This window comes from Acinonyx jubatus, chromosome D3 (genome assembly GCF_027475565.1).
Source record: "Acinonyx jubatus isolate Ajub_Pintada_27869175 chromosome D3, VMU_Ajub_asm_v1.0, whole genome shotgun sequence".
Classification (NCBI taxonomy): domain Eukaryota; kingdom Metazoa; phylum Chordata; class Mammalia; order Carnivora; family Felidae; genus Acinonyx; species Acinonyx jubatus.
The window spans coordinates 8,467,775-8,494,019 of NC_069392.1; the positions used below are offsets into that span (position 1 = coordinate 8,467,775).

General features: G+C 40.3%; 1 protein-coding gene across 5 annotated transcripts in view; it reads left to right on the plus strand.

Annotated features, from left to right (window-relative positions):
- Window positions 1-7,687: 7,687 nt before the first annotated feature.
- TCTN1 (tectonic family member 1) overlaps window positions 7,688-26,245 on the plus strand; it is a 28,664-nt gene continuing 10,106 nt past the window's right edge. For 2 of the 5 annotated variants that reach the window (XM_027044301.2, XM_053206764.1), the window contains exons 1-7: window positions 7,688-8,004; window positions 11,029-11,149; window positions 17,895-18,025; window positions 19,380-19,531; window positions 21,222-21,309; window positions 22,848-22,957; window positions 24,730-24,756. In XM_027044301.2, the coding sequence (XP_026900102.2) occupies window positions 7,785-8,004; window positions 11,029-11,149; window positions 17,895-18,025; window positions 19,380-19,531; window positions 21,222-21,309; window positions 22,848-22,957; window positions 24,730-24,756 (849 nt within the window). In that variant the 5' untranslated portion in view covers window positions 7,688-7,784. Of the gene's footprint in view, window positions 8,005-8,047; window positions 8,067-11,028; window positions 11,150-17,894; window positions 18,026-19,379; window positions 19,532-21,221; window positions 21,310-22,847; window positions 22,958-24,729; window positions 24,757-26,245 lie in introns of those variants that run through there. The other 3 variants (XM_053206763.1, XM_015063751.3, XM_027044303.2) reach the window with 2 other exon arrangements.

Consider the following 26,245-nt stretch of genomic DNA (forward strand, 5'->3'; position numbering starts at 1 on the left):
TGAAACACTACTAACATGGTAAAAGAAGCATCAAAGAGGTTTAACCTTACCACACAGAATCGGAGAGCTGATGACTGCTCACGAGAGATATCAAATCCGTTTTGGAGGCTAGAGAGTGGATGGATGATTTGGCTGAGTGGAAAAACCCTAGGTTTTGCAGAAGGAGATGCCAATGAGGAGCAAGCCAGTCGCAGCTGTTGAGCCCCAGAAGGGCTCAGGGATTGAAGGTCCCAAGTACCTGGGGTGAGAGGTGGGAGTGAAAGCAGAGCATTAATTGTACCAGTAACATACACTAAGATTCCAATAACATAATCTCAGATTCCCCTCCCGTGACTCCTTGCACTGATCCTTGTAGAAGATTAGCTGTTTATTCTTTGGAGAACATCAAACAGAGCAGCTCTAAGTTTAGAGATAGCATTCAGAAAAAGGAGTGGAGACAACATGCTAAAAACAGAGGGATTAAATGAAAGCATGCAGCTAAAAAGAAATCTCCTGGGTTTTTAAAATATAAACAAACAAACAAACAAATAAATGTTTATTTATTTTAGAGAGATAGTGTGAGCTTGGGAGGGCAGAGAGAGAGAGTGGGACAGAGGATCTGAAGCGGGTTCTGCGTTGACAGCAGCAAGCCTAATGTGGGGCTTGAACTCATGAACTGTGAGATCATGACCTGAGCTGAAGTCAGATGCTTAACCAACTGAGCCACCCAGGTGCCCTTTCTCCTGTTTTTTCAATAACCATGTATTTAGCGATAATATTGACATTGTTATTCTGAGATTTAGCACTGTGCTAAGTGTATTTTTTGGGATAAATCAAATAATGAACTATATTGGAGCTATTGAGAACCAACCTTTATGGTATGGGAAAAAAGAAATACACATGCAAGATCAATGTGTTTAAGTAAAACCCCTCTAGTCTTGATTTTATTTATTTTTACTTTTTTTTTTTTACTTTTTTGTTTTTTAAAGATTTTATTTTTAAGTAATCTCTACACTCAACATGGGGCTTGAACCTACAACCCAGAGATCAAAAATCACACACTTCACTGGCTGAGCCAGCCAAGTGCCTCATAGTCTTGATTTTAATTAGAAACATCAGCATGATGGATTTTATCGGAAAAGTTAAGTACCCAGTTAATAAGAGATGGAATTAGATTAACACAAACTGGTCTTGCTCCGAAATTTGTGAGGGTCTGTCTCCTTGGTGGGTCAGGGCAGGAGGGCCTCCTGGAGGAAGTGAGATTTGAGGGATAAGGCAGAACAATAAATGGACATCTCTTCTTCTGATCTCTGGAAGATCTGCTTACCATGACCCAGTAATGATGGGCTGATCTGAAAAGATTTTGTTTCTGAAATGTCAGAATGGAGGGCCAGCCTGCAGATCACGGTGACCAGTGGCCATCAGAAGCTACCCATGTAGTCAACTGGTCTCCCTCTGTGCCATCCCTTTAAACAATTTTTAAGAAGAGTGACATATTTTCAATAATTCTAGAAAGTAAGCACTTCCTGTAGGACAAGCCTACAGTATTTGTTTGAGTCTAATTTTATTTTAGACTTGAAAATGTTCAAACCTTTAAAATTTGCTTTCAAGTCTAGTTTAAGCGGTAGACACCGGGCAAAGCTGGCAGGAAGGAAGGATATTTGCCCTATTTTCCAGTTGCTCCCCCTAATGGAACATAAGAATAGGTTAAGAGAGGGAACATAGGCTTTAAAATTTTGTTTTATCATTGTGTTCATTTAATTTAAAAATTAATTTCATTTTACTATTTTTTTAAAGTAAGCTCAGTGCCCAACATGGGGCTTAAACTCATGACCCTGAGATCAGGGGTCACATACTCCACCTGCTGAGCCAACCAGGCACCTTGAAAAAAAATTCAATTTGATTTTAACTGAGAAGTAATGCATGCACAATAGATTGAAGAGTGACTTCTCCTCAAGAAGAATTCACTAACAGGCTTCCAGTAAGGGGTGAATAAAAGCAGAACTACCTGTAGGTCCTGAGGGCAACGATGAAAACATGTTTACAGCACAGACATAGAAATAGAAGTGGGGGAGGAGAGAGCAGTGCCCCTCAGTTGCACCAAGAGGCCAGCTCACTTCCATTTTTCTTGCGGCTCTTCGCCTGCAGAAAAATAAAGAATTCATTTCTTCGTCTAGCATTTAACAAGTGCTCCTGGCAGCCCCAAGATTAAAATGTAATGGAATCTGTGTGATCACAAAATGACTGCGTTTATTAAAAGCCAACTAATAAAGCCACAGTGAGACACCACCACGCACTTATTAGAACAGCTAAAAACAAAAATGAAAACAAAACTGATGATATCAAGTTTTTACGAGCATGTGGAGCAGCTGGAAATCTCATACGCTACTGGTAAGAACGCAAAATGTGAAGTTGCTTTGGGAAAAAGTTGGGCAATTTCTTATAACATTAAACACACACCCACTATACAACACAGAAACCTGACTCCTAGGTATATGTTCCCAAGATAAATGAAAATAGATACTCGCACAAAATCTGTATGTGAGTGTTTATAATGACTTAATTTGGAATCGACCAAACTGGAAAGACCCAAATACTTTCAATGGGTGAATGAAGAAATGGTGGTATATCCATCATGGAATACTTGTCAGCAATAAAAAGAAGTGGACTGAAATAAACCTTTGCATCTATGGTCAAATGATTTTCAACCAGGGTGCCAAGACTACACAATGATATTATAATACCGTTGTATGGTAACAGGTGTAGCTACACTTGTAAACACAGCATAATATATAAACTTGTCCAGTCACTATGCTGTGCACCTGAAACTAAGGTAACATTGTGTGTCAACTACACTCAGATAATTTTTTAAAAAAAGAAATGCGGTACATACCTGCAATGAAATATTATACAGGCTTAAAAAGAAGGAAATCCTGTCACAGGCTACAACCTGGATGAACTTCCAGGACATATGCTAAGTATAATAAGCCGGTCACAAAAGGACAAATACTGTGTGGTTCCACTTATATGAAGTATCTAAAGTAGAATCACAAAAACAGAAAAAGGAAAGGTGGTTATGAAGGGCTGTGGGGAGGGGAAGGGGAATTAGTAGAGTTTCAGTGTTGTAAGATGAAAAAGTTCTAGAGATCTATTGCACAACAATGTGAAAACACTCAACATTAATGAACTTAAAATTTACTATGATGGTCAGTTTAATGTTATGTGTTTTTACATTGTTGATACAAACAACATGGATAAATCTCAAAGGCATTAGGCTAAGTGAAAGAAGCCAGGACCAAATGGCTGCATGCTGTATGAGTCCATTGATGTGACATTCTGGAGAAGGGAAAACCTTAGGGACAGAAAATAGATCACTGTTATGAAAGGCTGGGCCAGGGGGAGGGGTTGACTATAAAGGGGCATGAGGGAAACCTTGAGGGTGATAAAATTGTTCTGTATCTTAAATTTTTTTTTCATGTTTATTTTCGAGAGAGAGAGAGAGGGAGAGCATGAGCAGGGTAGGGGCAGAGAGAGAGGGAGACACAGAATCTGAAGCAGGCTCCAGCCTCTGAGCTGTCAGCACAGAGCCCAATGCGGGCCCAAACCCACAAACTGCGAGATCATGACCTGAGCTGAAGTTGGACGCTTAACCAACGGAGCCACCAGGGCACCCCAAATTGTTCTACATCTTGATTGTAATTGTGGTCACATGACTGTATGTGTTTGTTAAAATTTATAAAACTACGCCAAAAAACCCTGTACATTGATGTGTCAGAAAAACCTGTACATCAAAAATTGTATACGAAGAGATTTATACCGTATATAAATTATCCCTCTTAAAAATTACTAGAAAGAAATATGAGTACATATGTCAAAATGTGAAACCTGATCATGGCACACATCATGGTGTATGTGCTATTCTTTTTTTTTTTGTAACTTTCATTGTGATTGAAGTGTTTCAATTCATAAATAATAACACTAAAAATGATTCTTAAAAAACCAACTGGTTTATTCCAACTACAGTATGGTCCATTAGTAGGAGGCAGGTTTAAAATTGTCTAGTAGGGGCGCCACGGTGGCTCAGTCAGTTAAGTGTCTGACTTCGGCTCAGGTCATGATCTCGCGGTCCGTGAGTTCGAGCCCCTCGTCAGGCTCTGTGCTGACAGCTCAGAGCCTGGAGCCTGCTTCAGATTCTGTGTCTCCCTCTCTCTCTGCCCCTCCCCTTGCTAGTGCTCTGTCTCTCTCTCTCAAAACTAAATAAACATTTTTTTAAAAAGTGTCTGGTAAACAAGGAATTCTTATTTCATTCCTGTAAGTGTATGTCTGTGATCATATTTATTACGTCATTTTCAGGAAAGGTCAAACTTGTAAATTTGGGACCTTTCAAGAATGTGAAGTCTGCTCAAATAGTCCTCCTGTCCTCATAGTGTTCCAGAACAAGAATAGCACCTGGTGGTTGACTGGACACATGAGGAATGAGAGGAGGAGAGAAGCTGAGGATTATTTTTTTTTCCCCCTGGGTGTTGATTTAGAAATCAATTACTGGTCTGTTCACTTCAGTCAAAATGGTAGAGTCAATCCTTTGTCCTCACATAGCCTTAACTCCTTGTGGTGCTAAGCAGTTCCTTTATAAAGCTTGATGGTTCTGCCTCCCTATTTGTAAAATATTTGTCTAAATGGAATAAAGATAGGAAAAACTGGATACGTAATTTTAGACAGGTTAGAAACCAATGTACCCCAAACCACACCAAAGGTCAAGAAAGAGTGGCTAACTCTGCCTTAAAAAGTCAGCCTTAAGGGAGGGGAGGGTGGGTGATGGGTATTGAGGAGGGCACCTTTTGGGATGAGCACTGGGTGTTGTATGGAAACCAATTTGACAATAAATTTCATATATTGAAAAAAAAAAAGTCAGCCTTAGCTACTTTCCCACCTCGCCACTCCTGTCTTTGGTTTTTCAGCCTCCTCATATGAGGCAGCTTCCAAATTCAGAATTCCAAAAAGCTGAATTATCTTGATTCCTCCCAACGTTGGCACAGACTACAAGGAATTTTCAATGCCAGTAATCCTAGAGAAACAGATGGACATTTTTAATCACAAGCATTTATGCGCAACCCAAATGATGCAGTTTTGGATAAATATGGAAATTGATCTTAGCCTTCCTTGTGTCTTTCCATCCTAATGAAGGAACCTGCCAAAGGCAGAGGAGAAGGAAGGGAGAAAGGATCCTCTGGGTTGAAAGATGAAAAAAGCCTGGCAGAAATGGGTCACCTGTGAAATGAAAACTTTCAATGTTCCTAAGGTTTGCAAAATTGATTTGAGTTGATTGTAGCCCTCATTTCAACTTTGCAAGATGTCATAAAATTGCCTACTGAATGTTTGAAATTGGACAAAAAGGGTGGGAAGATTATTTCCCAAACCATAAAATGAAAATGTTAGAGCCCAAAGACACCTCATCAAAATTTAATCCAACAGCCTAAAATTTCAAAACAGAAAACAGGGCAAAGAGATTCACAGATATTAAGGAATAGAAAGGAAAGTAGTACCTGGGGGCTCTTGGGTGGCTCAGTTGGTTCAGCATCTGACTCTTGATTTTGGCTCAGATCACAATCTCACGGTTCGTGAGTTCGAGCCCCTCATCAGGCTCTGCGGTGACAGTGTGGAGTCTGCTTGAGATTCTCTTTCTCTCTCTGCACCTACCACTCTCTCTCTTAAAAGAAAGAAAGAAAGAAAGAAAGAAAGAAAGAAAGAAAGAAAGAAAGAAAGAAAGAAAGAAAGAAAAGAAAGAAAGAAAGAAAGAAAGAAAGAAGAAAGAAAGAAAGAAAGAAAGAAAGAAAGAAAGAAAGAAAGAAAGAAAGAAAGAAAGAAAAAGAAAATTAGTACCTGGAAGTAAAGAGAAGGTTTTATTTTTTTTTTTAACGTTTATTTATTTTTGGGACAGAGAGAGACAGAGCATGAATGGGGGAGGGACAGAGAGAGAGGGAGACACAGAATTGGAAGCAGGCTCCAGGTTCTGAGCCATCAGCCCAGAGCCCGACGCAGGGCTCGAACTCACGACCGCGAGATCGTGACCAGAGCTGAAGTCGGACGCCCAACCGACCGAGCCACCCAGGTGCCCCTAAAGAGAAGGTTTTAAAAAACAACAGTAAGTCCTGGATTTAGAAGTTATGAAATAAAGGTTTGGAAAATACAGTTGTTTTTTTTTTAAGGGAAGCATTACACCAGTTATTAAAAGTGGTCCAGAATTTCAGTCAGATGTTAAAGTAATCCTTTGTAGAAAAAAAAAAAGGAAATATCTGTAGTATACATTTGATCCAATTTTGTCTTTCTACACTTGTCCAGCATGCCAGACAACGGTGCTACAGGTGCCACTTTGATGATTTAGTTTTGCTAAATTTAACAAACTAGAGATATGTACTGTTTTGGCATTTTTCTGAATTGGTAAATGTGTCTCGTGAGTAAATACCATGAGATTTTAAGTATTTTGACACTTACTTCTGAATTGTAAGGAGATTAAGGGTCAATGATACAGCCAACATCCCTGGACTGGGGTATCTTTATAAATAAGCCAGTTTAGATTGTAGGGGCTTTCTTAAGTCTTGTGGTCTCCATCCCCTTTGGTAGAATTACATACAGATTTGTTTTCTTTCTTTTCTTTTAAAACTTGTAAATCATTCTGCTTAATTTTCATCAATTTTTTTTGTCTGTAAAAAAAGTGTTCATTTGTCCCCCTTATTACAACAGGGTGACTAGAAGTTATCTGGCGACCTCCTTAGATCTGGCCATCTAAAACAAAAAAGGCAAAGCAAGTGTCAACAGTGCATGACATGGAGAAATTCAAGGGCTGTGATGTGTTCTCTGTGTTCCTTTAGTATTTATAGCATTAGGGGCATCTGTGTAGCTTAGTCGTTTAAGCGACCAACTTCAGCTCAGGTCCAACTTCAGCTCAGGTCATGACCATACGCCCGTGGGTTCAAGCCCCTTGTCCAGCTGTGTGCTAATAGCTCAGAGGCTGGAACCTGCTTCTGATTCTGTTTCTCCCTCTCTCTTTGCCCCTCCTCTGTTCAGTCTCTCTCTTTCAAAATAATAAACATTAGAAATTAAAAAAAAATATTTGGTAGCTTTAGGGGATAGGTTCCCAAATTTCCATCCTGTCACTGGTTGCGTCAGGACATTTGTTAAAGATATTGATTCCTGGAGGTGACTGGGTGGCTCAGTCAATTAAGGATTGGACTCTTGGTTTCGGCTCAGGTCACCTTCCCAGGATCATGGGATTGAGCCTCACGTGGGGTTCCTCGCTGAGGGCGCAGCCTGCTTAAGTTTTCTCTTTCTCTGTCTCTCTCTCCCCCTCCCTCTCCCCTGCTCATGCTCTCTTTAAAATAAGAAATAAAAAATAGAGTCTAGCAATATAATATAGCACAAAAATACTATAAAAAATCACGTAATTAAAAAAATATATATATGTATATATATTCCTGGACGCTACTCCAGACTTATTGAGTCTGAATCCCGGGAAAGTACTTGGAAATACGCATTTTTTAAACAAGCCTGGAAGTTGGCTTGCAAATTGCTGCGGGGATTTACAAGCCTTTCACCCCTACTAGCTTTCACTAGCTTCACGCCACCCCAGGTCTTCACCCCGCGTCCCGCCCCTGTCCCCGCCCCTCGTAGCCGGCCTTACCCAGGCCCCGCCCACCGCGGTCTCGTGTGGCCTCGCGGGACCAATCCCATAATGCCCCGCGCCAGGCCGCGGTTGCCAGGCAACACGCGGGGTCCCCGCTGCGGGTCGCGTGGGGTTCCGCGGGGCTATGGGTTCCCCCGGGCTTCGGCCGCTCCTTCTTGTGCTCCTGGATTGCTGCGCCTCCGTGAGCGCCCAGGCCGCTGCCACCCCGCCTGTGACGACGGAGGGCTTCAACTCTACGGAGGCAGCCTGGATGACTCTCCGACCCGCCTTGTCTCCTAGGCCCCCCGGAACCCCCAAGGCCCCCGGGCCCTTCTCTGGCCCCAGGCCCACTCCGGTCACGGACGGTGGGTACCAAGTGGCAGTTCCTGGGGATCCAGAGTGATCCAACCTGGAGCGGTTAGCCCGGGTGAGGATGTAATAATGATAGTTAACATTTATGGAACACGCAGCTGTGTGCAGGCATTTCTAAGTATTTCATAGGCTTTGAGTCTCTCAGCAGCCCTTAAGGGTAGATAGACCTCATTATCCCTCTCCTACACATGAGAAAATTGAGGCTCACAGAGCGTAAGTGTGACAGTATAAAATCTTTGCAATTACTTGCAGTGGTCCTGGACAACATTATGCTAGAGGTAATAATGAACGAATTGTTACACCTTTGCAGCCAAAGGTGAAATTATGTGAATCCAAAGTTTCTGGGCAGTTATGGAAGTTGAATGCGTAGGATGCGTTGAACTTTTGATTTATCAAAAAGAGACGCCAGATGTCTAGTTTACTAAGTGTGACTAGGCCCTTGTCTGTTGACTTCAGTTATGAAAACCCAGGATTCCTCTCATGTTGAGTTGGAGGTGGGAAGCAATGAGGTGAGGGGTGATGCCCACCTCTTAGGATTGATCCTGAGGGATAATTAACATATTTCTCAGAAAGTGACCTAATGCTGGAGTTACACATTAGTGAATATTGTATAATGTGATAAGACATGGATGACTTAAGGGGATGGCTGTAACCCTGAGATGCTCAGAGTGCAAAATTTTGTGAATATGCTTTTTTCTGGGTGAGGGTTCTTAGCAGTGAGCAGTTTCTCAAAGGGGTTTGTGATCTCAAAAAACAAACCAGACCAAAACATCAAAACTGTAAGTCCTCTGACTGCAACCCCAATAGGCATGCAGTATTTTTTTTTCCTTTGTGAGAGAAAAAGATCTTGAGTAAGGCTCAGTATTAGTTGAAAAGTCGTGATTGGCTGACACCATGTACTCTAGGACTTCAGTTCCTGAATCATCATTTTTCCAGAGGGCCTCCTTTATACATTATGTGTAAGGAAATGTACAGAGAAATACATTTTTACATTTTCTGTTTCAGTATATATTAACCAAACTTCTATATTGAAACTGTCGATTTGGTGAACTAGGGGAGGTAAATAAATAATATACAGGAACAGAATTCAATATCCACAATTCTCTAAGGTTGGGACTGGGTTATCCTTTATCCATCTAAGTATTCCATCTGTTTATGTACTTTCTCCCCACAATAAATCTATTCTTGAACCATCATTATTCGGGCATGTGTTCAGGGCTGTTTTTCCAGTATGGGGGATTCATTTGCATTTCATCTTTTTAAAGGACCCCTCTCTAGATCTGTGACTTTAATGGCAAGAAATGACAGTTGGCATTTATTAACTGCTTACTGTGTAGCAGCAGGCCCTGTGCTAAGCTTTTCATCTTAATGTATCTCATTTAATTCCCAATGGTGTGGATTATCCCCATTTTCTGGGTAGGTGAATTAGTTGCCTGATTTTAGGTCCCACCCCTGCCCTGAGTTGGAGCAGGGGCTGATGGAGTGGAGAACTGGACACCATGTGCAGAATGGGTTATAGATAGAAGAGAAAAGTGATAACTTCATTCTTGGTCTGAGCTCTGTTCATTAATATCTTGCTCTAGAGCCAGGCATGTAGATGTTAAGAGGTCTAGAAGAGCAGCTGAGCGCTACTTAGACCTTGGGAGCGCTCAGCAGATACTTGTTGGCTGATTAAGTGCACTCACATCGTGGATAGAGACTTTTTTTTTTTCTTCCCTAAGTGGCGTTCTTAAACACTATTGCTTTGTCCTTACTGGTCATATAGTTACTTACAAGGGTTTTGAGTTCTGAAAAACAAGTCAAGATTGTAATTTTAAGCACATAAGGCAGGGAGCCTAAACAACTTTTTTTTTTTTTTTTTTTTTTACATTAGCTTGCACACGTTGCCTTTTCATTTCTCTAAGCACATAGGAGAGTCCTTGGCTAGAGGGAAGTATGTAAGCTTAAGGGGGAAAACTTTTGTGTCTCAGATGAAGAAAGGATTCTGTATTTATTGGCAAAACCTTCCTCTTACACTTCCTTCCAGAGGATGCTGTTGTACCTTTTTTGAGGTGTATTTTGTAAAGCTGATTTTTGTTGTGAAATAGTTCATTCATGCAAATCAGAATGTTGAATTGACTCTCTACCACCATTTGCTTAAGATCCTTGTTTGTTTTGCATGAGATTTTTTTTTTTTTTGAAAAAGGAAACAAAACATTTTACGTAAGACTGAAGCATGATCTTATTCTCCTCTTCTCAGGAATAATTACTACCATGAATTCCCTGTTTATCATTCTTATGCTCTGCCATCTTTAAAAGGGTTATCTCTCCCCTGTTTGACAGAATAAAATAGAGATTTAAAAATCCAGATAGTCATTATTAAAAATTAAATGTTGTGAACTGGGGCGATTTCTACCCTTTCTATCTCCCCCCATGTTTTATTGTCTAAATTACCAAAGATATTTCCAGAACCCCAGGTACAAAGCACCTGAGCCAGTTTGATTCTTGGCTAATAGTTTGAATGTGGGCTCTGTTTTAAAGCTGCAAGGTGACATCTGAGGAGAGAAATAAGATTGAGAACCCTGATTCCTGGTGGCCTTCATTGGGCTCTTCCTCTGAATCAGAGTCTCCAGAGGAGGGGCTTGGGAATCTGTACTATTACACCAGGTTCTTATGGTCCGGCAAGTGATTTAGCATGCTGGTTCTTAAATTATCAGCATCACCTGGATAGTTTTGAAAAACACAAATGTCTGGGTTTCATAGCTTACCAAATCAGAGTCTTTGTAGGTAAAGCACAAAGAGAACTTTCCAAGTGAGTCAGATGATTAGCTATTTTGGGGAAACTTCAGATTGAGGAGTATTCAAACTGACTAATTTTCACTTCACAAATTTCCCTCTCCGCCCCCAACCTGAAGTGCAGTGGGAAAAATCAAATGGACCTTTTGTATGATATGGACTTTTGGTACTTTGCAGTGGCAGGGGGCAGTCACTCCCTGCTGATTGTGAAGTTCTGCATCCCACCTCTTTTGTTTCTGTAGTTGCTGCTCTGTGTGTCTGTGACTTGTCTCCAGCACAGTGTGACGTCAACTGCTGTTGTGATCCTGATTGCAGCTCCGTGGATTTCAGTGTCTTTTCTGCCTGTTCAGTTCCAAGTGTCACGTAAGTTTGTGATGCATGCAGTTTTGATGGAATTGAACCAAGATTATAAAATTTGAGGACAGAAAGTGAAAACTCTTCCAGGCTGAAAAACCCATACCTGGTTTCCTGAATTTTGCATCATTCAGAAGCCATGCTGTCCAAACCAATATGTTTGGAGTATGCCTTATTTGCATCCAGCCAGCTGATAGTGCAGGCCAAAGAGAAGAGAGAGTCTGCTTGGTTGAGAGTATAAGGAAATCTTTGTTTCCAGAGACTGAATTACATTTCACTCTGATTTGTAAACAGATAATGTGCACGTTTTTGTATAGGTGAATTAGTCTCATGTATATAGCGTAGGGTGAAAAGTGCAGTTTAATTTTACAGCTTTTGTTGTGGATATAGTACTTGTAACAAAAAATTCAACAGATAGGAAAGCTTTGTTTATACTTTTATGATGTGTAAATCTACTGGGGATTCTCACAGTTCACATTGTATAGGAGAATAATGGCAAATAACATTCCCAGTTGATTATCAGGTTAAGAAATAATCTCTTCTGAATGGTTTGTTTCTCGTAATTCAGATTTCAAAGCTCTTTGAAAAATATAGCACTTAAAAGAGGTTAATTTATTCAGGATGGGACCAATTTATTATTCAGAGATAGCTAACTTAAATTTAGCTATCTCTGTAGCTAAATTTATAGTAAATTGTAGCAGTTGATACTTGACAGATTGAATGCTTTTTGGAAGTAGGATGTGTTTTTCCATGAAGAACTATTTTATTGATCAATGAGAAAGTGAATCTACTCCCAATATTGTAAAAATGTTTGGAGAATGGTATGTTGTAGTCAGATTACTTTTCTGGTTATCTGGGCTACATCATAGTTAAATCTTTGTTAGAAACCATTCTGCTTTTCTGCCTTAGTAAGTAACAGGAGCCTGAGAGAGATTTCAGCTCCAATTCGAGATGATTATTTAGAATCTTTTTTTTTATTAGTCAATACTGAATTTTAGATATAGACTATTTAGAATATGGGTCAGCAAGCTTTTCCTGTGGAAGGCCACATAGTAAATATTTTAAGCTTCACAGGCCAGGGGTGCCTGGGTGGCTTAGGCGGTTGAGCGACCGACTCTTGATTGCGGCTCAAGTCATGATTTCATGGTTCATGAGTTCGAGCCCCGCATCAGGCTCCACACCAAGATAATGTGGAGTATGCTTGGGCTTCTCTCTCTGTTCCTCTCTCTCCCCACCCTCCCTCCCTCCCTCCCTCTCTGCCCCTCCTGTGTGTACTCTTTTTCTCAAAATAAATAATAAACTTAAAAAAAAAGCTTCATAGACCAGTGGTCTCTGTTGCAACTTCCTCAGCTCTACCATTGATGAGCAAAAGCAGCCATAGACAGTGTGTAAATGAATGGGCATGACTGTGTTTCAATGAAGTTTTACAAAATTAGGTGTGGTTTGTGGACTCCTGGTATAGACATTAGAGCTGAATCCATAGTGCCCTCAGGAAAGGACCTCAGAATTTTTTTTGAGTTAGTTTTCTGCCCCCTTTACTTATTTATTTATTTACATTTAAAAAGTTACATTTATAAATATTCATTTTTAAAAATTTGTTTAATTTACATCCAAGTTAGTTAACATATAGTGCTATAATGATTTCAGGAGTAGATTCAAGTGATTCATCCCCTATGTATAACACCCAGTGCTCATCCCAACAAGTGTCCTCCCTAATGCCCCTCACCCATTTAGCCCATCTCCCTACCCACAAACCCTCCAGCAACCCTCAGTTTGTTCTCTGTATTTAAGAGTATCTTATGTTTTTGTATCTCCTTGTTTTTATGTTATTTTTGCTTCCCTTCCCTTATGTTCATCGGTTTTGTATCTTAAATTCCTCATATGAGTGAAGTCGTATAATACTTGTCTTTCTCTGACTGGCTAATTTCACTTAACATAATACCCTCTAGTTCCATCCATGTAGTTGCAAATGGCAAGACTTCATTCTTTTTGATTGCCGAGTAATACTCCATTGTGTGTGTGTGTGTGTGTGTGTGTGTGTACATATATATATATTCTCCATATCTTTTTATTTGTTTAAAAAAATTTTTTAAGTTTATTTTTGAGAGAGAGATATATGTATATTCTCCACATCTTTTTATTTGTTTAAAAAAATTTTTTTTAAAGTGTATTTATTTTTGAGAGAGAGAGAGAGAGAGAGAGATAGCATGAGCAGAGAGGGGGCAGAGAGAGAGGGAGACACAGAATCCGAAGCAGGCTCTGGGCTCTGAGCTGTCAACACAGAGCCCCATGTGGGGCTTGAACTCATGAACTGTGAGATCATGACCTGAGCCGAAGTTGGACGCTTAACTGACGGAGCCACCCAGGTGCCCCCCACATCTTCTTTATCCATTCATCCATCAATGGGTATTTGGGCTCTTGCCATACTTTGGCTATTGTTGACAGCGCTGCTATAAACATGGAGGTGCATGTGCCCCTTTGAAATAACATACCTGTATCCCATGGATAAATACCTAGTAGTGCAATTGCTGGGTCATAGGGTAATTCTATTTTTAATTTTTTGAGGAGCCTCCATACTGTTTTCCAGAGTGGCTGCACCAGTTTGCATTCCCATGAGTTAGTTTTACTTACGACTTTCTCCTAAATACGAAGTGTAGAAATAATGAAATAAAAATTAATAATCCTAATTAATTATTTTCATTATGTAGGTTCTAATTCATAAAAGGTTTGTTTACATATGCTTAACTGTCAGCAGCTAATTAATGATTTGCAAATTTATTGTTAAGGTTATTAGGTTAATGTCTGTTTTCCTCACCAGATGTGAGGTTCATGAAAGCAAGATTAATATCCCTCTTACATACTTTCTGTCACTAGTGCCTAGTCTAGCTCCTGCCACACAGTTGGCCCTCATTAGAAGTGAGTTGACTCTGTGGGTGAGTTTCCCCCCTCCACCCCTAACCTGCCCTCTGGTATTCTCTTTTGACCTCTCTACCACTGTCCTCTCAGGAAGACAGCCAGGCCAGAACCCGCAGGCTACCCTGACTCCTTCCTCTTCTTTGCCTTCTCCATCTAGCTGTCTTTCACACCTCGTGCTTCCATGAGCACCAGTGTAGAAGATGAGCTACATGCGGCCCTGCCCTCCAAGAGCTCACTGACGAAGGGAGACAGAGGAATGGTGGCAGTGCTGCCCCAGGCACTGAGACAACTGAGAAGAGTGGCATCCAACCTGGGCAGTTGGACTAAGGAAGTCTTTCTAGAAAAGACAATCTGAGCTGGGTCCTGAAGGATGTGAAGTTGGCCGGCATGGAATCGGGGAGGGCATTCCAGGCCGAGGGAGCCACGTGACAGAGTCCTGGGAGTGAGGGGGTATGGCCTGGCCTGTTGCCTTAACTGCAGGTAGCTGAGTATGGCTGGAGAGCAGGACTGAGAGGAGTATGCTGCAGTGGCCGGGGTCAGATCGTGAGGGGCCTTGTGTGCACACTGAGGGTTTGGGTTTTGTCCTAAACTCTGCAGGATGCCGGGGGTGAGGGGATTAGATTCCCACCTTAAGCAGTTCTGCGGCAGCAGGGGTGATGATGGGTCACAGGGGCTAAGCCTGGTGGCAGGGAACCAAGTAAGAAACTGTTGGAGATACGGATGAACAGGTGCCCTCCTCCCCACGCTGAAGGTCGTGACTAGAGACATATGCAGAACCGATACCCCTCCACTGCACAGGATTTGAGAGCAGGCAGACTGGAAGGGGAAGAGTAAGGAGTTCCGTTCTACTGAATTCTTTACACTAGCCCTTGTGTCTGTCCATTCCTACTCCCTCTGTATAAGGTCACACCTCATTTTGTCGCTTGCTATAAAAAAGCCTCCAGAAGCTCTCATTACCTACATACTTCTTAGCCTGGATTCAGATCTATCCCGATTCAGATCTATCCCCAAACTCTTTCACATCCTACTTCCTACTAACCCGTCTTGTCTCCTCCATGCATCCGAACTTTGGTACTCAAGAATTTTCTAGACCCCATCAGTACATTACCCATCCTTGGCCAATGCCATTCTTGCACTCTCTAACTCCTGTACATCCTTTAAGACGCAGTAGGCCTCGTAAATTTTTTAGTGCTGGATCTTTTCTCATAAATACTATTTATAGGTTCTTTATGCCCACAGTAATGACCAATATGCCATTAGAATTATACAGAGCTTTTGGAAAAGCAGCCACTTATAAAATTGATAGCTTCCTTATACTTCAGCAATAACCATCAAAAAATATAATGAAAATGGATCCTATTCATAACACCCCATAGAAATGTCACATAAAACGTAAGTACTTAGAATTTATGTGAAGAAAACTGAAATATGGTGCGAGACCTAAAACATTTGAATACATGGAGAGATAATTTTTGTAGTGGGATGAGAAGAATCATTATGTAAACACTTTAACTTATAAAAACTTAATTTGTAGGGGTGCCTGGGTGGCTCACTTGGGCATCCGGCTCCTGATTTCGGCTCAGGTCATGATCTCATGGTTTGTGTGCTGGTACCACACAGCATGCTTGGGATTCTGTCTCTCCCTCTTTCTCTGCCTGTCCCCTGCTCACTGTCTCTCAGGTAATTAAATAAATAGATAAAAATAGTTAAAAAAAAAAAAACACCTTAATTTGAAGTGTAATTCCATTGTCAGATGGGGGTGGAGTGGATAATACATCAGCATGATTGAAAATTCATCTAGAAGAATAAACCTGAGAACAGCCAAGACATTATTGAATAAGAAGAGCAAACTATCAGCTTTCAAACATGTCGTAACATTATAGTAATGAAAGTAATGCATATTGCTTCAAGACAGATAGTTAGATCAGGATGAGAATAGTCCAAAAATCCATTCTGTGTACTGATTTTAAAAAACCCACAAAATACTATGTATTTTTTTTCCTGTTTAATATATAGTAAGTATGATTTTACAACAATGGAGTAAAGTTTGGATCACTCAGTAGATGATGTAAGATGGTAACTATTGAAAAGTAAAAATGTTAGACTTCTGCGTCATAGCGTTATATCAGTAAATTACCAATAGATCAAAGAGTAAAATGTTAAAAAAATTAATGAAAAAATGAAAAATATAGGTGAAATTTGTTGTTCTTGGGTTAAGGAATGTCTTTTAAGCATAAGCCCACAGGCAAACCATAAAAGATTGATAATTTTATTTAAAAAATCAAGGGGTACCTGGCTGGTTCAGTCCACAGAGCATGTGACTCTTGATGTCAGGGTTGTGAGTTCAAGCCCCATGTTGGGTGTAGAGATTACTTAAAAATAAAACTTTTGGGTTAAAAAAAATTTTTTTTTAAGTAAGGCTTCATGCCCAGCATGGAGCCCAACACCAGGCTTGAACTCATGACCCTGAGGTCAGGACCTGAGCTGAGATCAAGAGTCTAATGCTTAACTGACTGAGCCACCCACATGCCCCAAAAATAAAATCTTAAAAAAAAAAAAAAGATTAAAACTTCTTTATGACAAAAAACACCATAAAATTGAAAGGTAGCAAACAGGGAAAAAATATTTACAACACCTGACACTCGAGATTCTTAAAAAATGGATTCTTGCAAACCAATGAGAAGACAAATATCCTCATAAAAAATGTTGAATAGGTATGAAGAAGCACCTTACCGAAGAAATACCAGTGAGCAATAACCATATGGAAAAATGTTTACACTCACTAGTAAATGAGAAAAGTCAAATTAAAACAATGAGATAGCAGATTTTTGCCTGTGAAATTGGCAAAGTGTAGAAACTGAATAATGTGTATTCTTGGCAATAGTACAGGGACATAGGCACTCTTAACTGCAGTACTGGTGAGCACGTGTCCCTTTCTGGAGGGAATCTGGCAGTATGTCTCAGAAGCCTTGAACAATACACCTACCTTTTGACCCAGCAATTCTACCTCAGGGAGCGCAGCCTGAGGAAATAGCTGGAGACGTTCATATATATGTGCAAGGGTGATGTTAAAGCGTTATATGTAATCGGGGAAAGCGAGAAACAACCTAGACCAACAGTAGAGAATTGGCTAAAAAAAATTGGGGTAGCTTACTTAAATAAATTGGTATAGAATGAAGCCATTTCATATAGTATTGCAAAAACATACTGATGACATGAGAAATGTTGGGCAGTATATACTGAGAAAAGGTCTTAAAAGCAGCACATAGAATATGATCCCATTTTTGTTACCTTGCTATCTTCACACCATACCTGTATCAAAATGATTACACTTTGTCAAATCTGGGATTGGTTGAAGTCTTGACTGTACCCTAACTTCTAAGCCCCCAAACTTCCAGATGACTTCACATTTTCTGATTTTCAGTCTGTTGAAGGCAGCTTTATTCTAAAGACAAGGAATTTTGGATCCATTCTGGGTACTTGTAAACAATCTGAAGTTCTGCAAAATTTTATAATTGATGGTGTCAGAGTTTTACAAGGTTCATTTACATCAAAATTATTCCCTGATCTATATTCTGTACTTGATACGATTTCCTTAAAGGTTATTCTACTTGTCTTAATATTTTCTCTGTTAAAGGAAAAAGTTTCAAATGCCGAACATTTTAACACTGAATAAACCAAATAAAAATGGATTCAGTTCTAACATCACGCTTTCATGAATATCTTCCATGTAGTTGTTAACATAGTACAGTACAAGCATCTGACAGTTTTAAAATAATCTTGCTAAGATTGTGTGCATATGCCTTAAAATTTTGTATTATTATTTTTTAATTTCCAGGGGTGATAGTCAGTTTTGTAGTCAAAAAGCAGCCATCTATTCATTGAATTTTACAGCAAACCCACCTCAAAGGATATTTAAACTTGTTGACCAGATTAATCCATCTATTTTCTGCATTCATATTACAAACTGTAAGTATTTGATGCTGATATACTTTGAGAAGCCCTGGAAATTTTTTCTTTAAAAAGTTCTTTTATGGAAAAAATGTCTCATTCAGTTAGATTTAAAGCATTCAGGTTATGGTTTGGCTCAGGTGTATCTTCTGAGGCCTTTTCACAGGCGACTGCAAAAACTTGATAGGCCTGTGGGCACGCATGTTTTCATTAAAACTAATGTGCTTATGTAGTTGTCTTTTGAAGTTACATACTTTATTTCACAGGTGTTTATAATATGTAGGCATGCGTAGGAATCTAGATTTATTTAGGTTGTGTGTATATTTATGTAGTTTTTTATTTTCTCCTGGTTTTTTAATGGTTGAAAATCAGGTTCAGCTTTGGTTTCAATTTCCTTTTTTCTCTTTTATTTTTACTAAGAATATTTGCATGAAAACCGGATCTTTATTTTTATCTGAGCATTGAGCTCAGATAGGGGTCTAGAGCCAAAAGTACATATAAGTGCAAAGTGTTATTAAGATATCCAAGATCAAAGACATATTTATGGTTTTATTGCTTAAACTTCATCATCTTTTCAGAACGTCTTTATATTTTGAGTTCATTCCCTTGCAGTTGAAAACCAGGCGAATGCTCTGTTATTGGTAATCTAAAGTAATGACTGGTCAGTTATTGTCGGGTCCTATGACGTAAGACCAGGCAACTGAGCATACCAGCCCATTTCCTCCTTTCTATTCCATACACAGCACATTGTTCTCCTGGGCGTTGGTTGGAGGTGGCTGCGTGATGGTAGAAACACAGTCTTTTGTCCCTGTCACCATCTGCAGAGAGCTGCACCTCAGAGGTTGATGCAGCCAGCTCCCCAGTCCGTGGGCTGCAGAAAGATTGATTATTATTGGCTTTTGTTGTACTTCGCCTGCAGGCTTTACAAACCATTACTTCCACACTGTTAGAGGAACAGGCCGAATCTAGGGATCCTGTTTATTTAATAAGACTCGAGAAATTTTGGGTAAATATGGAAAGAAACACTTTTTTCTTTTCATATCAGCCTTTAAAAAAAAAATTTAATGTTTATTTTTGAGAGAGAGCGAGCAAGCGAGCACAAGTGGGGGAGGGGCAGAGAGCGAGGGAGATACAGAGTCTGAAGCAGGCTCCAGGCTCTGAGCTGTCTGCACAGAGCCTGACACGGGGCCTGAACTCATGAACTGCAAGATCACGACCTGAGCCGAAGTTGGACACTTAACTGACTGAGCCACCCAGGCGCCCCTCCCATCAGCCTTAATACTACTTAAAAGCTGTTTCCAAAATATTATGTGTTATATATAATGCTCATATTATATTGTATGCTGACCTAAAATACTTTTTCTAAAAACAGATAAACCTGCATTATCATTTATTAATCCAGAAGTGCCTGATGAAAATAATTTTGATAAATTGATGGAAACATCTGATGGTTTTTCCTTGAATTCAGAATCAGAGATTTCTTTCACAATCCAGTCAGATGCTCCAGATACTGCAAAATATGAGGTGAATCAAGAACTTGATTAAGTCCATTCATCTTGTTGCAAATATCCTGTCCTTGTGAGTTAATTTTTCAGTATGTTATCAGCAAAACTGGTTTCCCTGAGACAGAATTCACATTACAGAGGGGAAAACTTCATGTTCATGCCTACAAATCAAAGATCACAAAGATTAAAATTGAGTAGTTGAATTCTAACATAAGGTTTTTTTATTCTTTAGTAAGCCTGCATTTTTCTCTGCAGAAATCTTTGTGCTTCTCCACCTCAAAAGACGCAGCAGAGTGTGTGAGTCATGCTGTTGGGGACACAGAGTGGATTAGTTGTGTGCCTGGTCCACTTCTCAAAGCTGTATTTAGTTTTACAGATTTTAGAAAAATGTGTGCTATTTTATATACTATCCATTAGTAAACTTTTCAATGTAATATACATTAACTTTGAATAAACTTCAGATTTTTTGGAAACATCTTAAAAGAGAAATATAAAAACATTCTGTGCTAATTCTAAAAGGTAAAAGCATCGAGGTACATATGATGGAAAGGCCATAGTGTCCATGAAAATGCACATTGGAAATCACTGTTAATAGATCAGCATATATTCCTGATTTTTAAATGCATCTATAAAAGTATACATGTATAGTATTGTATGGAAGTAGGATTTGTAGTTATCTACATTGTTATGTAAGCTTCCTTTTTTATTCAGTGATAAATCTTACGCATCTTCCCATATCAATATAAAAATTACCATTTCTTGATCATTTTCCACATGCCAGGCACTGTGCAAAGCTTTCCAGACATTACTTCACACAACCCTGAAATAATGCGTCTTGTCCCCATTAACCGATGAGAAAAAGAAACTTCAGTCTAGGAAAGTAACTTATCGGAGCTACAGTTTACTGATCCAAAGTATACCCTCTGTGTATGTATCATCATTTATTGTTGAACCATTCCACTATTAACAGACATTTGTTTCCGGTTTTTGCTATCATAAATAATCCATAAGGAACATTCTGATAGATATGTATATCTTTGTCTGATTAAATCCTTAGGATACATTCCTATAACTGGATTAACTTGGGCAAAATGAATGGAAGTTTAAAACCTCTGTCTCAGGTTGCCCTCCAGAAAGATTATAGGAGTTTAAACTCCCAGGTCCAGTGAAGGAGAGGGCTTGTTTCCCTAGATCCTTGTTGGCACCGAGATTCAAGAAAATTGGCTGTATGCCCAATAGCTGCAAATTTTGATTTGAATATTGGGGAAAAGTTTCACATGGTTTGGTTTTGGGAAAGAAGACCTATCATTTTTATGATTTTGATGTATACCGTATCTGTTATTAAATAATTATTGCTAATAAAAAATAATTACCTGTCTCACTTCCGTTGCTGGCTACCCAGTTTCTGTCTGCATTGGAAGATACTATGTCAACTTCTTATATACCTCTCTGGAGGAATTCTGTAATAAAAAAACAAAACAAAAACCCTGTAAATACAATAATGTTCACACACAGAGACATACATCCTTAAAAGAAAGGGATGGGGCACATGGGTGTAAGCTCCGTGTGGGCAGGGACCATATCTGTTTTTTGTTCATCACTGTGTTCCTGATGCCTGTTACTCTGTCTGGCACATAGTAGGTGTCTAGTAAATGTTGAATGAATGCTTTTAATAGCACCATAATAGCTATTGGTTGGTCTGTTCACAGTATGGGGTTCGTCTGCAGACTTCAGATTCATTCTTGAGATTTCCCTCTCCCCTTACGTCATCTCTCTGCACTGATGATAACCCTGCAGGTAAGACAGTGGGCAATTTTTTCTTTCTCTCTATAAACAGAGTTTGCTCTTAGTTTAAATTTATAGTAGTCATAATGGAACAGGCTTCATAACTAGAAATAGTCTATCTTTGAAAGAGGTCTCAAAGGTTATGCAGTTTAGATTCCCAACCAGTGCCCAAATCTTTTCTACCATGTGACTGCATGAGCACTTGTAGTGATGGGGAACTCACTACCCGAAACCAGCCCACCGTTGTTTAACCCTGCCAAGCTTGGGGGAAGTTCTTTCTTCACTGGAGCTAAAGTTTGTCAATAGCTAATGTTTATTAAACACTTACTTTGTGCTGGGTATTGTATTAAGTGCTTCCATGTGTTCTTCCATGAGGAAACTGAGGAACATTCAGTTTCTTGCTCAGGCCCGCTCAGGCAGTGGCAGAGCAGGGTTGCAGCCCATGCAGCTGCTTCCCATGGATCCTGCTTCTCCTTTCAGGAGCATCATAGACTCTGTGGAGTCACCGTCCTGGCAGTGGGAGGCAGCAGACATGGCTCTCCAATCCTTAAGGCAGCATCACAGTGAAGAAGCTAGCTGAGTAGTGTATGGTCACATGTGGCCGAATGGAACGTCATTTCGTACAGGAATAGAAGTGGATTCTGTTGAAAAGATGCTCAATCTTGCTCACAATAGGAACAGTGTAAATTAAAACCAAACTGAGATACCATTTCCATCCAGTGGATTGGCAAAGCTTAAGAAATTTAAGACTCTGGAGAGTCTTGATCTCCAGGCATTGATCTTACATACCTGGTGGGACCACAAATTGGTACAGCCTCTGTGAAGAGCAATTTAGCAGTATGTGTCAAAATTGCAGGTGAATATGCCCTTTGACCCACTGTTCTGCTTCTAGGAGTTGGTCCTACAGAATGTCTGGCCCACATGCAAAATTGTAGATCGCAGCATTGTTGGTGATGGCAAAGCCAGAGATAACTTAAGCGTCCATTAATGTGGAACTGGTTGAATAAATTGTGGCGGATCTAAGATAGAATACTGATTATCCCTAAAAAAAAAAAAGGAGAAATCTCTTCATATTCTGAGCTAGACTGAACTCCAAAATATATTGTTCAGTGAAAAAAAGTGAAGGGCAGAATATATAGCACATATTTGTTTCTAAAAGGGGAAAGGAATACTAAAAATACATATACCCACGCTTTTATTTGCGTAGAATATTTCCAGAAAGATACACAACAAACTTGACGCTGATTGTCTCTGGAGACAAGCAGTTGTTTCTGGTGGTGGCTGGGCCGGGGCGGGGATGGGGGGAAGGGGACAAGGGTTGGAGAGAGACTCTCAATATCCTTTTGTGCCTTTTGAATTGTGTGAATGTATAACCTATTCAAAACACAATTTCTTAAACCCTATTTGAAGTATGTTGTATATCTGTGTTATAACTTATTTTACAATTTTACTTAGATTACAAGTTTTTAGTTACCATTGGACAGTTGAAAAATTTCTTCTCTCTCTCTCTCTCTCTCTTTTTCCCCCCTTGGGAATGTTATGATTTCTAGCATTTCTGGTGAACCAAGCTGTTAAGTGCACCAGAAGGATAAATTTGGCACAGTGTGAAGAAATTGAAGCCCTGGGCATGGCTTATTACAGCAGCCCTAAAATTTTGAGGGTAAGAATTATTTTGAAGCAAAACTTATTCATCAGGTTTGTTTTCTGTTCTTTGCACTCTTTTTTTTTTTTATAAAAATTTTTTAAACATGTATTTATTATTGAGAGACAGACACAGAGCGTGAGCAGAGGAGGGGCAGAGACAGGGGGAGACACAGAATTGGAAGCAGGCTCCAGGCTCCAAGGTGTCAGCACAGAGCCCGATGTGGGGCTCGAACCCACGAACTGTGAGATCATGACCTGAGCTGAAGTTGGCTGCCCAACCAACTGAGCCACCCAGGCACCTCATGTTCTTTGCGCTCTTTTGAAATAATGACAAGTATAGAAAAATTTCAGTACCTGATTGATAATTCAAGTTTAAATTTGTCTTCTCTGGTTCTTCAGTATACTGTTACCAAAGATATTGAAATAATCACTTAAAGTAATTTTTATTTTTACATAGCTCATATTTTGCTTTTAGTCATTGTGGGTTTTTGTTTTTGTTTTTTTTGCGGGGCGGGGGCTCTCGCTCATTTTCATGGTAACAGATAATGTCTGTCTCCTGAATAAAAAAAGACTTTAAGAACTGAAAACTTTAGAAATTATAAAAACATCTTGATGTCTGTGGCAGAAATAATCACATTAGCACCAAAAAGATACCTCTCTGAGAAGCAGGCTGGAAAAGAATAGGAAATCCACGTTCTGGTTCACTGATGAAATAAGCAGGAAAAGACAGGTAGGAGATAGGGTTGCTGGAGAAGGGGAAGAGGTCACGGTGTTATCGAGGCCCCTTCTTTCTGGTTGCAGTGACCAAAGCTGGAAGGGAGTCAGTAAGAGAGGCCACTGGCCCACTTGGTGGATGGCATGGAGGGTTGTGAGAGGTAAAAGTTATTTTCAATAATGAAAAACCATATGATTGCTGTGAACCCTCACCTCCTGATTTCCTTATTTTGGGGGGAACGGGAAGGGAGGAGGGTGGCCCATGACATCAGTATTCATCTGGGCTGCAGTTTTCAGAACCAAGTTTAAGCTTTTCCTCTCCCATCCCTTTCCCTCTTCCCCTCTCCTCGTAAGTCAGCCATGTAGATCTTTGAATTCTTGCAGGTATTTGACCTCTCATGGTGGTGCTGGAAGTAGCCCCTCAAGCGTGCAGTCCCCGCGCTCTCAGCCCAGGCCTCCCCAAACATGTCTACTCATCCCCCACCCCTAAGTTCCCTTTGGCCTGGTAGGGTGTCTTATGATGAAAAGTGAGGTTGGGGGAGATGGGGATGGAGAGTGAAGGGAGGTCGAGGCCTTCGGAAGAGTACTCTGTTGTGTTGGGGACGCAGGAGCTCGCCATTGAGTGGTTTGGGCTAAAGGCAGGAAGAGCAGTTAGGAGGCTGTGGAATCACCTGGGCCAGTGACAGTGGCCTTCCAGTGAGGACAGGTGCAGGAGGGTGACCTAGGAGGATAGGAGCCACATCTCCCCCACAGTACTGTGTCACTGGTGACCATGTAGAAAGTACATAAAGATTACAGTGAAGCATGGAGGCTTCCAGAGACCAGCTCTGTCAGGCTGTTCCATTAAGCTTCCAGTCTAAAAGAAATGAATATAGAAGGAAGACATAAAGTTACCTTTGGATTAGGAGATAGATATAAAAATATGTAGGTGGCAAGTCTTGATTAAGGAAACTGTTTTCTTCTTTGTGAAGTCTGTGATAAGTTGAATATATCCTTTAACCTGTGGTCTGAAAAAGCAATAGAAATGTTTCTTTCCATTGTACTTAACAAAATTTGTTGTTTCTTTTTGTTTAGGTGCCTGGTTTAAGAACAAAGGCAGAGGTAAGAGTATTTCTTGGTGGAAAGTAAGATAGATTATAATATATGGTCTTATTTCTGAGCCCTTTGAAATGAATACACTTATGATTAGAAGGGTACCTTAGTGCCAATAACAAAAACATTTGCCAAAAGGCAAACAGAAATGAAATAGGGAAACTCCTTAGTAGAGCACCTTTTTGTAATTACAGATTTTGAAAATTTGTAAAATTTTGAAAAATACAAAATTTCAAAACCCCTGTTTTCATAGTTTGCACCTTTTCATATTTAAATGGTTTAGCTATGTTATTGACAATGGGTTCACACCCACTGGCTTCTGTGCTTTCCAGGCATCCCTTTAGGTCTTCTTGGTCTCCTCTCAGGAGAGCTGGTTAGCTACCAGGATGCCGTCTGTCCATCTGTCTGGGGTAGAAGGTAGAAACAGTGAATGGTCCTGTGAATGTCCACACTTGTGTAGGAGCTGAACCCTCTTGGTATAGCTTCGGGGGTTGAGGTATGGGTGTCGATTCTGTCCGACCCCACTCCAGAGGCTCTGTCAGGCTGTGGTCGGGAGGCCAAGGTTTTCTCGTGGGTATGTTAGAGCAAAGGAACATGGATCTACCCCTTATTTTTGGGTCTGCACCCTGTGCCTGTGAATACAGTTCCCAAGGAGGACCAAGTTGATGGCCTTGTCATGGTCTCCCACCAAAGCTCATGGAATTGGTTGACCTTGGTTCAAAATTCAACTTTGCCATTATTTTCTCATATGACATATGCCTCACTCTCCCCAGTTGTTGAGCAGATGGTAAGTGTGTGCCCCAGAGAAGGTGTAAGGCTTGAGTGGGAGAATGCACATAGGTACTCTGCACAGTGTCTGGTGCCCAGGGAGCACTTGGGTCAGTGATACCTACTGTAATTGATTTCGTTAAGTCTCTAGACAGAAATGTGTTTGAGGTAGACATTTGAAAGGAAATAGTCATGTGATTTTGGACTTCACACTTCTGTGTGTAGGCCTGGATTTCCTCATCTGTGAAGGTGTTTTCAAACTTGTTCAGAGTTTTTCAAATGTGATCTTTAGCAGAACTCTTCCTACTGTGTTAAGTTGGATTGAATCCAAAGCCCCTGGTTGGAGCAGGGGTGGGGCCCAGAGCTCTCCACCTGCCTGGCCTCCCCATCTCTCTCCTGTTTAGTCCTTCTGAGGAACCTATGGCTCCCAGGAACCCAGTTTGAAACCATACAATAGACTAGCTTTCAAATACCTCAAATCAAAGTGCTTTGATTCTACCATTCAAAACTTGAACGGTCTGTGGGGACAGTGATCCAGTCCATCTTGTTCATGACATATCCATAGTAGTAAGCTGGTGCCTAGTATGTACTGGGTACTCAGTGGGTTACGTGTTAATTGAATCAGTGCCTAGGGGATTGGTTCAATCAAGCAGGGAAGACCTAGTGTGAGGATGACGGGTGTTATGGGAAGGGGCGTGCTGCGTGCTGAACACTGTTCTCATTCCTGTGG